This window comes from Podarcis muralis, chromosome 17 (genome assembly GCF_964188315.1).
Source record: "Podarcis muralis chromosome 17, rPodMur119.hap1.1, whole genome shotgun sequence".
Classification (NCBI taxonomy): domain Eukaryota; kingdom Metazoa; phylum Chordata; class Lepidosauria; order Squamata; family Lacertidae; genus Podarcis; species Podarcis muralis.
The window spans coordinates 12693737-12707980 of record NC_135671.1 but is presented as its reverse complement, the minus strand read 5'-3'; the positions used below and the strand labels follow the sequence as shown (position 1 = coordinate 12707980).

General features: G+C 41.4%; 1 protein-coding gene across 2 annotated transcripts in view; it reads right to left on the bottom strand.

The window, feature by feature from the left end:
- Positions 1-13950, bottom strand: part of FSD1L (fibronectin type III and SPRY domain containing 1 like) — a 32589-nt gene extending 18639 nt beyond the window's left edge. For both annotated transcript variants that reach the window (XM_077921541.1, XM_077921542.1), the window contains exons 1-4: positions 13772-13950; positions 8092-8187; positions 6965-7096; positions 3121-3222 (exon numbers count right to left, since the gene is read on the bottom strand). In XM_077921541.1, the coding sequence (XP_077777667.1) occupies positions 3121-3222; positions 6965-7096; positions 8092-8187; positions 13772-13786 (345 nt within the window). In that variant the 5' untranslated portion in view covers positions 13787-13950. The remainder of the gene's footprint in view (positions 1-3120; positions 3223-6964; positions 7097-8091; positions 8188-13771) is intronic.
- Positions 13951-14244: the final 294 nt, after the last annotated feature.

Below are 14244 nucleotides of genomic sequence, written 5' to 3'. Positions count from 1 at the left end.
CCTGCATCTCAAACTCAATGCTATCTGCACCATGAATGAAAATGCTTCCACAACGTTTTCCTCTCCTATCTCCAACCAGACCATCTTAAAATGCAAGTTACAAGCAGATATTCTAAGCAAAGTCCCCCTGCAACCACCCAGAATGGTTACTTAAGTTGTTTATTGCATAAATAATTAAAAGTTGTTAGATCAAAGTAGAGATTACTATAATGAATTTAGCTGGAAGGGAATGCAGTCTTCTGCAACAAGCATTGTGTGTCTGCTACCTCAGCAGTTATCCGTAGTGCAGCATCTTTCATGGCAAATTTATTCACCATTTACTTTGATAGTCACAAGGTAAGGCTGAAGAGTAGCAATTATACATGACCATTGAAAGGTATATAAAGTCCGTTTTTATAAGTCTTTACTCTGACCACAAAAGCAACAGCAATCCTTTTCTCCCTGAGCTACCCTATCCCTCAATTCAACCCAGGTCATTTTCAGAATTGCTTCAGAAAATCTCAGTATGAAATGGCTACCATGAAAATTATTTGAGAGCCAAATTAACCTTGTTACAGCAGGCAAGTATAATTTGGTCATAGTCCACAAATAACTTGCTAGTACAGAAAAGGCTGATAAGCAACTTTTCAAACATACAGGCGTGTATTTAAAAAGTTTACAAATCCAAGTTATTTTGTATCTATGGCTGTTTGGCAGGCACAAAAAGATAGGGCAAAAAAAATTACAATAATTAGGATTTGTTGTCTGGCATAGCGAGGTGGAAACAATCCAAGAACTGAGGACAAGGAACCTAAATGAAGTCCAGGGGAAACACTGTAACAAATGGAAAGGAACTGTGATGAAACACTGTAGCACCAGTTAACCCGAGTCAAAAACTAGGATAGGCATTAATGGTGAACAAACAGAACCTGAGGAGCAAGTTTTATAATTCTGTTTTTGCCTTGGGTTTAATTTCCAGGGAAATAACGCAAACAACTTCAGATGAGCTTGTTAAAAGTAGAAAGACAAAGTTCAAATGCAGCCCTTCAACACAAAGAGCAGAACAAATTGAGATTTTGATGGATCGTTTGGAATTCTTTCATATATCAGTTTAAGCATTGCCTGCCCTTGATTGGATCATTCAGCTTCCTTTCCAACCAATGTGCAAGGAACATGGTTCGGAGTCAATGTAGCATTGCTAATACACATCAGCTGGAGGCATGATGCACTGACTGGCAAAGCCAACGTAATAAATCTACTTAACACGCAGAGGCAACTTAATGCATTGCCAAGTTTGTGTTTCTAAAAGTAGATTATTTTGCCTACTATATTCCCATTTAGCAGTTAGTCAATCATTTTATTAGCTGGATCTACAGAAATGCCAGAAGGGGCCCTCTCCCTAAGGTCAGGAGATTCTGCTGTTTTGAGAACCATCAAAAATGTCAGGCAGAGACACTTTCCAAGAGTGGAGAATGCAGTCACAGAAGGTGGCTCTGCTTAATTTGGGGGATTCCTCCTCCCCCAAGCCCATTCCATTTATGAAGGTTCCCTGATCCTGGGAGAGTAGGCAGAGGGCTGCTGGGAAGGGATATGGCAAAAAAGTCACTCCCTTCTACCAGTGTTTCTCTGGATCCAACCCTATAGCAGAGACAAGACTGATGACCTAATATTGAGCCCAACATGCTTGCTGTGTATAAATTTTCAATCAAGTACAGTGGTGCCCCGCAAGACGAATGCCTCGCAAGACGGAAAACCCGCTAGACGAAAGGGTTTCCCGTTTTGGAGGTGCTTCGCAAAACGAATTTCCTATGGGCTTGCTTCGCAAGACGAAAATGTCTTGCGAGTTCCTGCAGGTTTTTTTTCCTCCCCCCCCCCTTTTCCCAAGCCGCTAAGCCGCTTATCAGCTGATCCGCTAAGCCGCTTATCAGCTGATCCGCTAAGCCGCTTATCAGCTGATCCGCTAAGCCGCTTATCAGCTGATCCGCTAAGCCGCTTATCAGCTGATCCGCTAAGCCGCTTATCAGCTGATCCGCTAAGCCGCTTATCAGCTGATCCGCTAAGCCGCTTATCAGCTGATCCGCTAAGCCGCTTATCAGCTGATCCGCTAAGCCGCTTATCAGCTGATCCGCTAAGCCGCTTATCAGCTGATCCTCTAAGCCGCTTATCAGCTGATCCGCTAAGCCGCTTATCAGCTGATCGCTAAGCCGCTTATCAGCTGATCCTCTAAGCCGCTAATCAGCTGATCCGCTAAGCCGCTAATCAGCTGATCCGCTAAGCCGCTTATCAGCTGATCCGCTAAGCGCGCTAATCCGCTAATGGGCTTGCTTTGCAAGACGAAAAAAACGCAAGACGAAGAAAATCGCGGAACGGATTCTTTTCGTCTTGCAAGGCACCACTGTATGTGAATGGACATAATTCTCTGCAGGTACCTAATAAAATTATGCAAGCATTATGTCATCTTAATTTTCCTCTTAATTTTTTTTAGCAACTAAGCACTCTTAAAACTCTCTGAACTATAATAGCACAGACCAATTCAGTTTCTATGGGTGTTAGCCTATGGGCAGTATAAACAGTTCCACAAGCAAAGCACTTTTGGCTGTACAGTTGTACCTCCGTCTGAGAACAGTCCTGTTAACGAACGATTCAGGCAACACACTCTACAAAACCGGAAGTAGGTGTTCCAGCTAGCGAACTTTGTCCCGGAAGATGAATGGAAGCTGACTGGTGGAAGGGCACCGGTGGCAGGAAGTCTCATTGGGGAAAGTGCGCCTCAGTTTAAGAACGTTTTTGGTGTACAAACGGACTTCCAGAACAGTTTGTAAAAGAAGGTACCACTGTACAATATAACTTCTTCTCCTCCTGCTCCTCAAACACACCCTATAGTTCTCATTTCATTCATGAAAACTACTACCTACTGATTACAAAACCAGTAATCAGAATAGTACTATTATCCTGGGGTAGTCTGAATACATGTACCTGAAACGCTCAGAAGGTAACGTTGATCACTCCAGAGATTCTAATCAGCTCCACAATAAGTCCTCCACAATGTTTACTACACAATCTATAAGTAGTTGCAGGCAAATGGCATGCAATTAAATAGCATCTCTCCTTTTCTTCTTCATGTCAGGCACACTTTTATACCTTTGAAAATTCCTCAGGGTCCTTTATGTCCAGTGAACGAGCAGCAAATTCCAACAGTTCTTCAGAGTTCTCCAGGGCATTACTACATTGGCTAAGTTGATTCTAGGAAAATAACAGAAAGCTGTTCAGTAAACCAGTCCATAGCAGGAGTTATCTTCTCTCCACCCCCAAAAAAATTCCAGATGCCCATTACTGGCAAATGGATGAGGCCCTTATGGAACACATGCTAAAGAAGGCCTCAAGTTCAATCCTTGGCATATTTAGCATAGACTGTAAACATAAAATATTAGCATGAAACACGATAAAAAAACACTAACATGCAGTATTGGGGGGGGGGGGACACCTTTCTGGCAGAGGAAAATTAGATAGAGTCCTCTCTGTGGAACTCAGCCCCCTCAGGCCTCTGCAATCAGTTGTACACCCACACAGGTTTATTCCCCACCCACCCCATAAACGTATGAACATAAAAAGACACTCCCAGCTGAGTACTATGTACTTTGGCACGCCAAGTTCAAGGTAACACAGCTATTTATCTTAGCCTATGAAGAGTGAGGCTCAATAAAAGGTGTGATCTACTCCAGGAAGTGCACCAAGTGTAGGCTGGAGAAGCGGCTCTTAATTCTGAAGAAGTGAATTCTAGAATGCCTGTTCTTGAGTTTGCACAGTTGTAGATCCCAGAGTCTTTACTCTCTTACGTGGTGCTGGATACGCGACTATAAGGTTCAGGGGGTGTCACAGGCTATTAGGTGACAGTATAGGCATACAATATTAAGGTTCCATGTCATGTTGCTCAATACAACAGTACAGTATTGACAAACAAGGTTTCCAACTACCTGAGTCTTGGCAATTCACGAAGCAGAGTTCTCTTTCCTTGCTTACTGTATTGCATGGTGAGATTACCAGATATTTTACTATCTAACCCAGGGTGGTCCAACTCACGGCCCACGAGGACTTTTTTGGTGCCCTCGGCAACATTCAAGAAAAATCATATTGAAAGCTTGGGGGGGGGGGGGGAGTGTCATGCATTGTTACCGAAAGTGCATAAATCTGTATGTGCATTAAACTTGTTTAAGAATTTAAAGGATTATATTTAGATACACCATTAATAGATTTAATTAAATATATCAACTGTGTATATTAAATAATATTAAATATATCGCAAACATTTTAATTTACAATGTGGAAATTTAATTCAGTGTGGCCTATGAATTCTGTGTCAAAGTCTTCTTGCGGCTCATGTTTGTTGGGACTGCCCTGATCTAACCAGATGCTGTTGGTGTGTTTAAATATTTCAAATACTGTATATTCATCACTGGAGAGACAGGTCAGCTGCTGTATCTGTACTGTCAAAAGCCACATGTGCACCAGTGATTTAAGAGGTGTAGTTATTTGACAGCATCTGGTACACTGAGATTCTGAATTATACCAAAATTCCATGATCAAGTTGAACTAACTTACTTTGTATACATTTAGCACGTTTTACTGTGTGATAAGCTTTAAGCTGTCAGAAGAAGGTAGAATTCTTTCAAAGAACAGGGTGAAAGAATCAGCTATGGTGACTAACACAGCCATGGAAACGCAACAACTGTGGCTACTTGCAAACCATGAAAAACTGTGCTCTACCAGGAACAGCTGGGATAATTCAGTTGGAAGAGCATTAGACTCTTAATCTCAGGGTTTTGGGTTGAGCCCTACGTTGGGCAAAAGATTCCTGCACTGCAATGGGCGGGACTAGATGACCCTTGTGGTCCCTTCCAATTCTAATATTCGATGATTCTTAGCTAGTACAAGCACATTCCAGTCCTCCTTCGGTATGAGGTTTCACAGATTGCCAGGATTACGAAGACAAGTCAGATGCCATGTCTCTAATACTGTTTTACACACACAATGAAGCCGTAGACATGAGGAGCAAGAGCAGCCCAAATTAATATCACATTTACTAATTCCATACTTCCATCTGCTGGCCGTACTTGAACTTCCAGCCCTGTGTTCATAAATCTCTGCATCCATTCGAAAATAAGTTGGAGACATTAGGGAAACCTCCTTTCCTCACTTTCTGGCCAGCCTATATACCGTATTTTTCGCACCATAGGGCGCACCGGCCCGTAGGGCACACCTAGATTTTTTTGGGGGGGGAAATAAAGAGGAAAAAAAAATTTCCCCCCAGGCGCGGGGCTGGGGCGAGGGAAGCCCGAGCTTCCCCCGACCCCAGCCCCCAGAACAGGCTGCTATCCGCAAGCCTAGGGAGCCCGGCGGGAAGTCGCACCGGTCTCCCCAGACTTGCGGATATCTGCCCGAAGTCACGCAGCTCTCCCACGGCTTGCCAAGAGCTGCACGAAGCTCGAAGGCTGGGGCGCGCTGAGCTCAGCGCACCCCAGGCTTCAGGATGCAGGCAGCTCTCCGCAAGCCTTGGGAGAGCCGCGCAACTTCGCGCAGCTCTCCCACGGCTTGCGGACAGCTTCCTGAAGCCTGGAGAGCGAGAGGGGTTGGTGCGCACCGACCCTTCTCGCTCTCCAGGCTTCAGTGAAAGCCTGCATTCGCCCCATAGGTCGCACATACATTTCTCCTTCATTTTTGGAGGGGGAAAAGTGTGTCCTATAGGGCGAAAAATACGGTATTAGAGCAATGCTGCTCCCTGTAAAAAACTGAAGAGTGTCCTTTCTGGACAGCCTTGGGACAGTTTTGTTTAACCACTATTGCAAGGGAAAAACTGGACTCCAATATGCTTTTTCCAAAAAGTTCTAAGCAGTTTGTTTTGTTTTCTGCCATTTGTGGTTTGTCACATATTTTATTGAAACATGGGAAATGAATATTTTAGTAAGACAAATAAAAATAGTTAAGGAAATCTAGGCAACTCAGCATCTGAATCAATTTGCTTCAAAAATTAAACATTACACGGAGCAGATTGAAGATAACTACCTCCCTGGATAGGTTACATGTGTAAAACTCAACTCAAAGGACAAAACTGGATGCAATCAATTTAAGTCTCATATCAAACTCTTAAAGCATAAGTGCTAATCAGAAGTCTGGAAAGAGCAACTGCTTTTCATATATGAAAACTGAACTGTGCAAGCTACCCAAGCCTACTGGCTTCTATTTCATTTAATTAATGTGCTGACAAAGGGGTTTTAAGCACGTTTGCTACAGAGAAAGGCTTTATACAATCTAATACTGGCAACTTAGTGTTGTTGGCTGCTTTGGTCACTGCTGTATTTTCCTTCAAGGATAATGCGGCATCAGCCAAAATAATTTGATTGAGATGTTAAAAATGTGTGTATAAACCATGTACATTCAAACAGAAAACATTCTGCACACTAGCACACTCCTTCATTTTTTAAGTCTGCCACAAAGTTTGAATTCAGAGTCCTGTATTGTAGCCCAGCAACTAAAGAAACAAGAGTTACACATTCCTGCTGCCTACATGTAGCTGACAAGTCTTTCATACAAGGCACACAGGGCCAAACCTGAATGCCAATTTTTAAGTTTGTTCTCTGCGCTTGTTGGTAGAAATAAAAACTCCAGGAGGCTAATAGGAAGAGGCATGCACCAAGGCACGTGACGTGATCCAGGAATTCCAAAGAACTGACAGGCGTTGTGTTGTCATTTGCATGTCAACATTCAAAACGCAACCTACTTTTACAGAAGTACTACGGAGAAGGTTGGGACAAGTGCAAAGCGAGTGAAATGCTTGCACAAGCTTACAGAATTTAAAGTGTTTTAGAAAGCAAACTTGTGCTGCGTGCTAAGCTAATTAAGTGACAGTCTACTAATTTAATTAGCCCACATTTCCCTATCCTGACAGAGCTTGAGAGTTCTACTACAAAATCATCAGAAACCTAATTACCTGAAGTTCTTGGGTTTTATGAGCTTGTTCTTGCTTGATACTAGTTGACATGCTCTCCTTCATCTCGTCGAGTATTGCATATAAGCCATCAAACTCCTCATCCAACTCAGCAATTACATTGGAAGAATTAGCCTGTAAACAAAATTTCAGTTCTGAGTTGTGCTGTCAGATTTCATCACAAACTATAAAATGTAATAAGCATCATAGAACTTTATTCTTATCACAGTAGCATATTTCTATTTCCTTAATATAATAAAAAATATTAAGGATACTGCAGATCCATATCAATACATATAGTAATATGCATAGGCTTGCCCTTTTTCTTTAGTCATCCTGGCCCAAAGAAATCACTATCACACTTGGGTCCCCGGCTGTTGAACTACAACACCCATCATCCCTAGCTAGCAGGACCAGGGATGATGGGAGTTGTAGTCCAACGACAGCTGGGAACCCACTTGACTTAGCAGTATTATTGAATTAATTTATTTTGACAACTTTTCACACACACACACACACACACACACACACACACAAACAGATTTTAATAAGAGGCATTTAAATTTAATTTAAAATATTCTAAACTGCTTGATATAAAAGGAAAATCTTGGTGCTCCAATAATACAATTACCTCATTTACATATTTAGTGCATTTGTATCCTCTTGTCCTTCTTCAAGGGGCTTTGGGAAGTGTGCATGGGGTTATCCTCAGATATAACCACAGAACTGTAGAGTTGGAAGGGACACTCAATGGTCATCAAGTCCAACCCCTGTGATGCAGGAACCTTTTTGCCCAATGTGGGACTTGAACCCATGGCCCTGAGACTAAGATTCTTGTGCTCTACCAACTGAGCAAGGCTGGGAAAAGATTTGAAGCCACTTCACCCCAGTTTAAGAGCAACGCAACAACCAACATAGAAAAAAAGACTTTAATGTGAGGCGTGCTGACAGTGCAGCTCACTGGCTTCAAAGAATAAGGATGTGTACCCATGAATAAACTCACATGACTTGCACAGCCATTATCTAGGTTTGGCCCTTGGCCTATATGGCTTGCAATTGCAGTACTAAAGAAAACGACACTGTTTAGAGAAGTCCTTTCAGCTTTGAACGTAATGAGCTCTACAACCTACCTGTACACCTTTTAAAGTGTGATTTAGAGTTTCAATGAAGTTTTGGATTTCATCATTTTTGTGGGCCAATGTGGAGATAATCCTCTGCAGAGCTTCCTGGAATTAGAAGAGTAAATTTAATTAATATATGCAAGGTCATATTACGTTGGTGTATATACCCTTCTTGCTTCTGTACTGTGCTTTTGTACTGTACAAGCTTGTAACTGAAATAATTTCATTTGGTTACATTTATTGTTTGTAATGTTTAACAAAAACAATAATAATGGCAAAAACTGTTTACTTCAATGCAGCAACACTGGTGAGGTCAGACAGACTTGCATGTTTAATAGCAAGTGGCTTAATCGCTACCATAGTCAGGTGTAATTGGAACCAATACTATTCCGAGTTATTGACTTGTTTGTTTTTTGCAAATGTTTCAGTCAAAACCTTTTTTAATTTAAAAACATTTATAAACTGCATAATATTTTAAAAAAACTCTAAGCACCATAGAACACAAAAATGTATTATTAGAAAAAATGTAGCACATCACTAGTAATATAAAGGCATATAAACACAAAAGCAAGAAGTCAGTGAATTCAGACAAAGAAAGACAGGGACCAATATTAAGCGTCAGGGAAAGCCTGGAGCAACCTGATGTGCTTTTACAAGACTTCTGAAGCAAGTGACAGTTGTTGCCGCATGTATGTTGGAGACAAGGGAATTCCACAATACAGTGGCAATTGTGGAAGATGGCCATTTTTGGGTCACTGGCAGATTATATCCTATAGGATGCAGAACCACTAGCACAATTTCCCCAGATGATCTAAGTGATAATACAGGTCTATATACCTCTTAGGTTAAGCCTTAGATCCTATAAGCATAACTGTCAGTTTGTGCAAGTCAGAACACGCTCATCTGTTCTTATTTGGATTTATTAGAACCCATTTAGTCTTACAACATAGAAATAGTTTTATATCCATATACAGAGAAGCAATAGCTAATTTGAGGGCAAAGATTTCTATTTGAAAGGTGCCAAGACAGTTCATTGCACAGTCAACTCCTAAAATACAAACATACCATGTTGTGTTATTTTCACTTACCAACTGTCTCACCCTAAACAAGGTTTGAGAATGAAGCTTAAATTAGAAGATGAACTTCATCAAATAAAAGTAGACAATGAAGAACAACTTTTAAATTTCAATGCTGGTTTACTGTGAAAAACAGATGGAAACCCTACACTTAAGTGCTACTTAAGCAGCAAGTGTGGTAATTTGTTATTTTCATACATGTAGTAAAACAAATTTTTATAACAAAATGTACAGCATTATAACCATATAGTTCTTATTCTCTTAAATAGATCCAGTAATATTTTACTAGCTAGATTAGCACTGAAGTTATGTGTTCTAAACACAAGAAGCCATAAGTTAAGAGTGTCCAGTTCCCTCTTGACAGTTTGAGAAGAAAGCGATTACCTCTGGATGTATCTACTACTACTCATGCATTATGCTAGTAAGAGAACCAAGAAATTCATTTGAAAAACCAGACATCAACCTCTGTACATGGGACCAGTCTAGGTTCTAATTCTAATTATTCATACTAAATATTAACCAAGGCTTAAAATTAATCCATTTATTCATGATCACTTCCAGAACAAAAAACTAGAGTTGTAGCCAATTTTGACATTAACTGGAATACAGAAACAACTAATACTTTTACAGTATAGAAAGTCATGCAGCTAGTATCAGACAGCAACTCACTTGATGTAACTATGCTTTTACCTGGGCAATTCCCAAGTTACATCCTCTTCCGGGGGTCTGATGGTAGCATATTTCTTCCTCTAGATGCACACATTTAACCTTGCTCAACTTGCTTTATACTGAATTATTAATAGGAGTTTCTTCTGTTGCCTAGCACCCTGTCCTACTTTATCAGGTCAGTATATTCACGTATAAACATCAGATTTAAAAAGATTTTGTAGGATTATATATGCAATGGTCTCCTTCACTGTGCAACTCAACTCTCAAAATCTACCCCACACAGCTATATATAGTTATTTGTCTCATAAAGCCTCTGGGTCAAAGGGAATCAGAATAGACATTTAATGTACTGTGTGTTTCCAAGACTATCATACAAATAGTTCATTCCTTTCTAAATTACGGTTTGATGATGTATCAAGTATAAATGGATTAGCAATTGAGTATTTTTTCTTTATCCCAAAGTATCGGGCTCTCTTCCACCTCTTGATCTAAGACAATAACCATAAATTCTGCGCTCTCTGTGCATATTGCACTCTTTGTTGCCCAACACAGCAACAGCTAGGAAACATGTTTTATTTAAATACATAATCACTACAAGATCTACTATGATGTGTGGTTAAGTATGTTACACCATAGGTAGGAAGGAAATAGCATCCTAAACAGAGCCTAGCAGCACAGGAATCTTAACCTTTTTCTATGACTTTAAAAGGATGGTGCCACTTTGAGATGTAGTGTTTTCTCCTGTGTACAAGGTAGAGTAGCCAACCCCACAATTACTCTACTGGATGCACAATCATGATCAATCAAGAGAAAAAAATTAAGCCAGTGCTGTATAGTTGAGCAAGTATTAGGAAGAATCCAGTATTAGAGGTTTCAGGTGAACTGTCTAAATATTCATTTGGTAGGTTATGAAGTGATCCACATATATTCCCCAGCCTATGATGTCAGATGGTTGAAGGCAACATAAACAGATTCATTTACCAGAAAGGTTGCTGACATATCTAACTGCTCTTTCCCCTACTTCCCCCTTTCCTTCTTGAAGAGGCAGAGTAAAGCATCTCAGAACTGTATGGTTCAGAACTAAACAAAATTAGACAATTAGATGTTTCAGGAGTCATCCCCCTGCCAATCCAGTCTACATCCACTTACTCTTTCCAACAAACTTCAAGCAGCATATATTCTTACTACAAAGCAAATCCCTGTAGTACAAATAGAATGCAAATAAATTTAGAGTAGTTGTTCATACTACAGAGCAAACCGATGTGGGAATAGAGAGGATGTCAACCACCCATTTTTCCAGCCACCAAAATTCACTTTAACATTTGAAAATTCTTACCCTCCTCTTCAGCTAAAAGGCTCCCAGAGTGGCTCAGACAGATCAATTCCAAGACAATACGTATTTAGCTATGTGCTTTAAAACACTGCTTAAATAATCTGCACAAAACACTAGTAACCCTTTGGTGTGTCCTTTCACCGGAAGTCTATATAGCCCCCCTTTGGTGACCTTTAGGGGGATTTTAACAATATTAATTCTGGTCTGCCTTTGGTTAATGTTAGTTCACCCTGTATGCTTTTACCTGAGGCTGTATCTGCTGCTATTCCAATATAACTATTTGTTGTTTTAATGTTTCATGTATTGAATTTTTACTGTTTTTAAGGTCTGTTTTGTATTTTAAAGTGTGCTGTGATTTCCTTTGTGAGGACTTTTACCCTAAAAAGTAAACTAAAATTCTATCCAATAAAGAGACAGCCAGCTGTTTAGAGTACACATGTCCTACTTGGGATTCACTTACCCCCAAATAAGAATGTTATCCTCATTATACGTTGTATGTTTGAGAAGATTTATCTGTAATGAGGTTACAGCCAATTATCAGTGCAAATCCAACATTCCGGGTTTAAGTTTACAATACCTTGTTAACCCACAGATTTCAAGTCATGCATCCAAATATGAATGTTTTGGTTACACAGCCTCAGTACAGCTACAGCCTGCATTTCTTGCCAATGGTTTAAACGTATTGCAAGGTGAATGGCCCTTACTGTAGGACAGAACATATGAGTGGAATGCTTGGGAAATTAGAGTAAGTCCAATTTAATATTAAAAAGTGTTTAACAAGTACTTTAAGGCAGGGGTTGTCAATACCAGCCCCTGCAAATGTTTTGGAATACAACCAATCAGACTCAGTCAACACATGTGATGATCAGGAATGATGGGAGTTGTAGTTACTTCTACTTTAAGGTCATAAATTAATTCATGCGAGAAGTGAAATTGGAACCAGTACTTCCTATCTCGTGCCTCATTTTCTTACCCAGTATATTAAAATAACAGGTCAAATTACAGTTTAGTCCTATACATGCCAACTCAGAATTCTGTTCCACTGAGTTTACTTCCAAGTAGTGAGTACAGGATTGCAGCCATACGTGAAATATTTGTATGCTGCTTTTTAAAAAAAACAACAACAAATTAAACTGACAAATAGTGACTGATTAGTCCCTCGTTTCCTCCTTCAGAACCTTCACATTGTCACCAGCTACCCAAAAGGTTGTATTTAAAAAATGAACCTCAGAGGTTTACTTAAATCACATGGAAGTATTACAAAAGTACTTCCTATGTGCTGCTCCATGAAACTGGGGAACCCACCAAGAATAAAATGATACTCACTAAAATAATTAAGTCATCTTAGCTAATAAGCAGTTCCATTTAAATTGCTCATGCATGTCAGTAAACTCAGTGTGGAGTAAGTAAAAAAATGTGACATTGTTGACAAATGTTTTATGATTCATATGTACTGACACAGATGCGTATTTTGAGAATCCTAATCCAACTTTATTTGAATACTTTTTACAAGTTATAATGCATAATTATTTTCTTCCTGTTTAGTGGAAGAAAAACTTTGCATCACTCTTCAGTTTTTTAAGAAGAAAAAAGAAGAGACAGGCAGGAGGAGGAGGAGGAGATTGGCAACCTAACTCAGAAACCTTACTGTGTTCAAGCACACACAGGCTTGGTAGTCCAAGCGTGTTTACTCAAGAGTAAATTCAGCACGGCCTACTATGTAGTCAATGGATTTAGGATGGCAGTCTAGCACCACAATCCTATGCATCCCTATTAACTAGCACGCTGAACATAACGGTAGCAAGAAGGGAAAACAGTTGACATCATGCCTTTTATTGGGATCAACTGAAAAGCCACAAAAACGCTGAGCAAGCTGTTGTAATCACCGGAACTCTTTGTTAAGCCAAAAAAAAAAAAAAAAAAAAAAGACAAAGAAGTGTGGGGGGAGAGAGAGAAAGAAAGAAAGAAAAAGAAAGAAAGAAAAAGGTACTGATGCAGGGAAACGCCACGAAATTTGCAGGGTTCAAAGCAGCTTTTAAAAGAGGTGGTTCTCGCATTTCAGGTCAAGGAGGATAAAATAGGGTCCCCGAAAGGCGTGGGAAAGCCAAAGAAAGCGGGGGGGGGGGGAGAGGGCTAACAAGACAGAGGCAACGACACGCCACTCATTCACACCCTCCCCTTTCCCTGCATGCACAATCCGCCCGCCTCGGACACCATCCACGGGGCTTGCTTACTTAGCCTGCAAGGTGCAACGACGAGGAAGCCCGGCCGCTTGCACTGCTGGGGCGTGAGCGCGCGTATATGCTAGCAGACAGCAACAACCATTGCAATTCCATTATTTTTGCAAGCCACCCGTGAATGCCGCGTTCCCACGAGCATTTTGCGCGCGTCAGGGGTTCTAACCTAAAAACAAAAACGGGGGGGGGGGAATGTCCACCACACGCGTCTGAGAGTCTCCTCCAGACACTCGCGGGGTGGGGTGGAGCCCCCCTTTCCCCTCCTCCTGAGGGGAAAAGGCGCCTCTTTTCCCTCACAAACCAGAGCGGTGGGAAGAGCTCCTGCACAAGACGACGACGTCCACCATGACCAGCCCCTCAGAAAACCCGCTCACCTTCTGCGCCTCCATGGTGCGGACGAGCAGGAGCTACTCCCAGGGGGTGGGGGAAGCAGCGAGAGGACGAAGGCCGACCCGCCTCCCTGCGCCCTGACGGCGAATGCTTCCCGGGAGAGGCGCGCAGGCTACTAATAGCGGCAGCCGCGCGACCCCAGCAGCCTGAGGGCGGGCGTCAGAGCGCGCCACGCCCAGGACGACGACGGCGACGCCGCCGCCTTGCCCTCGCATGCGCAGTGGCGAGCGGCGCCGGGAAGGGAAGGAAGGAGGGAGGGTGGGGCGCGCAGTGAAGAGCGCATGCGCGGGTGTGTTGTGCTTTTCTGCTGCTTTGGTCTCGCTTCTCCATACCTGATAGCACTTTTATGTCTACTTGAAGAAGCCGTGGTCCGATCCGGAAAATACAGATATTTAGGTTACAAAAATAAAGAAAAATTAAGTTTGCAGAACAATAACTACCATGTGGTTAGGGTACA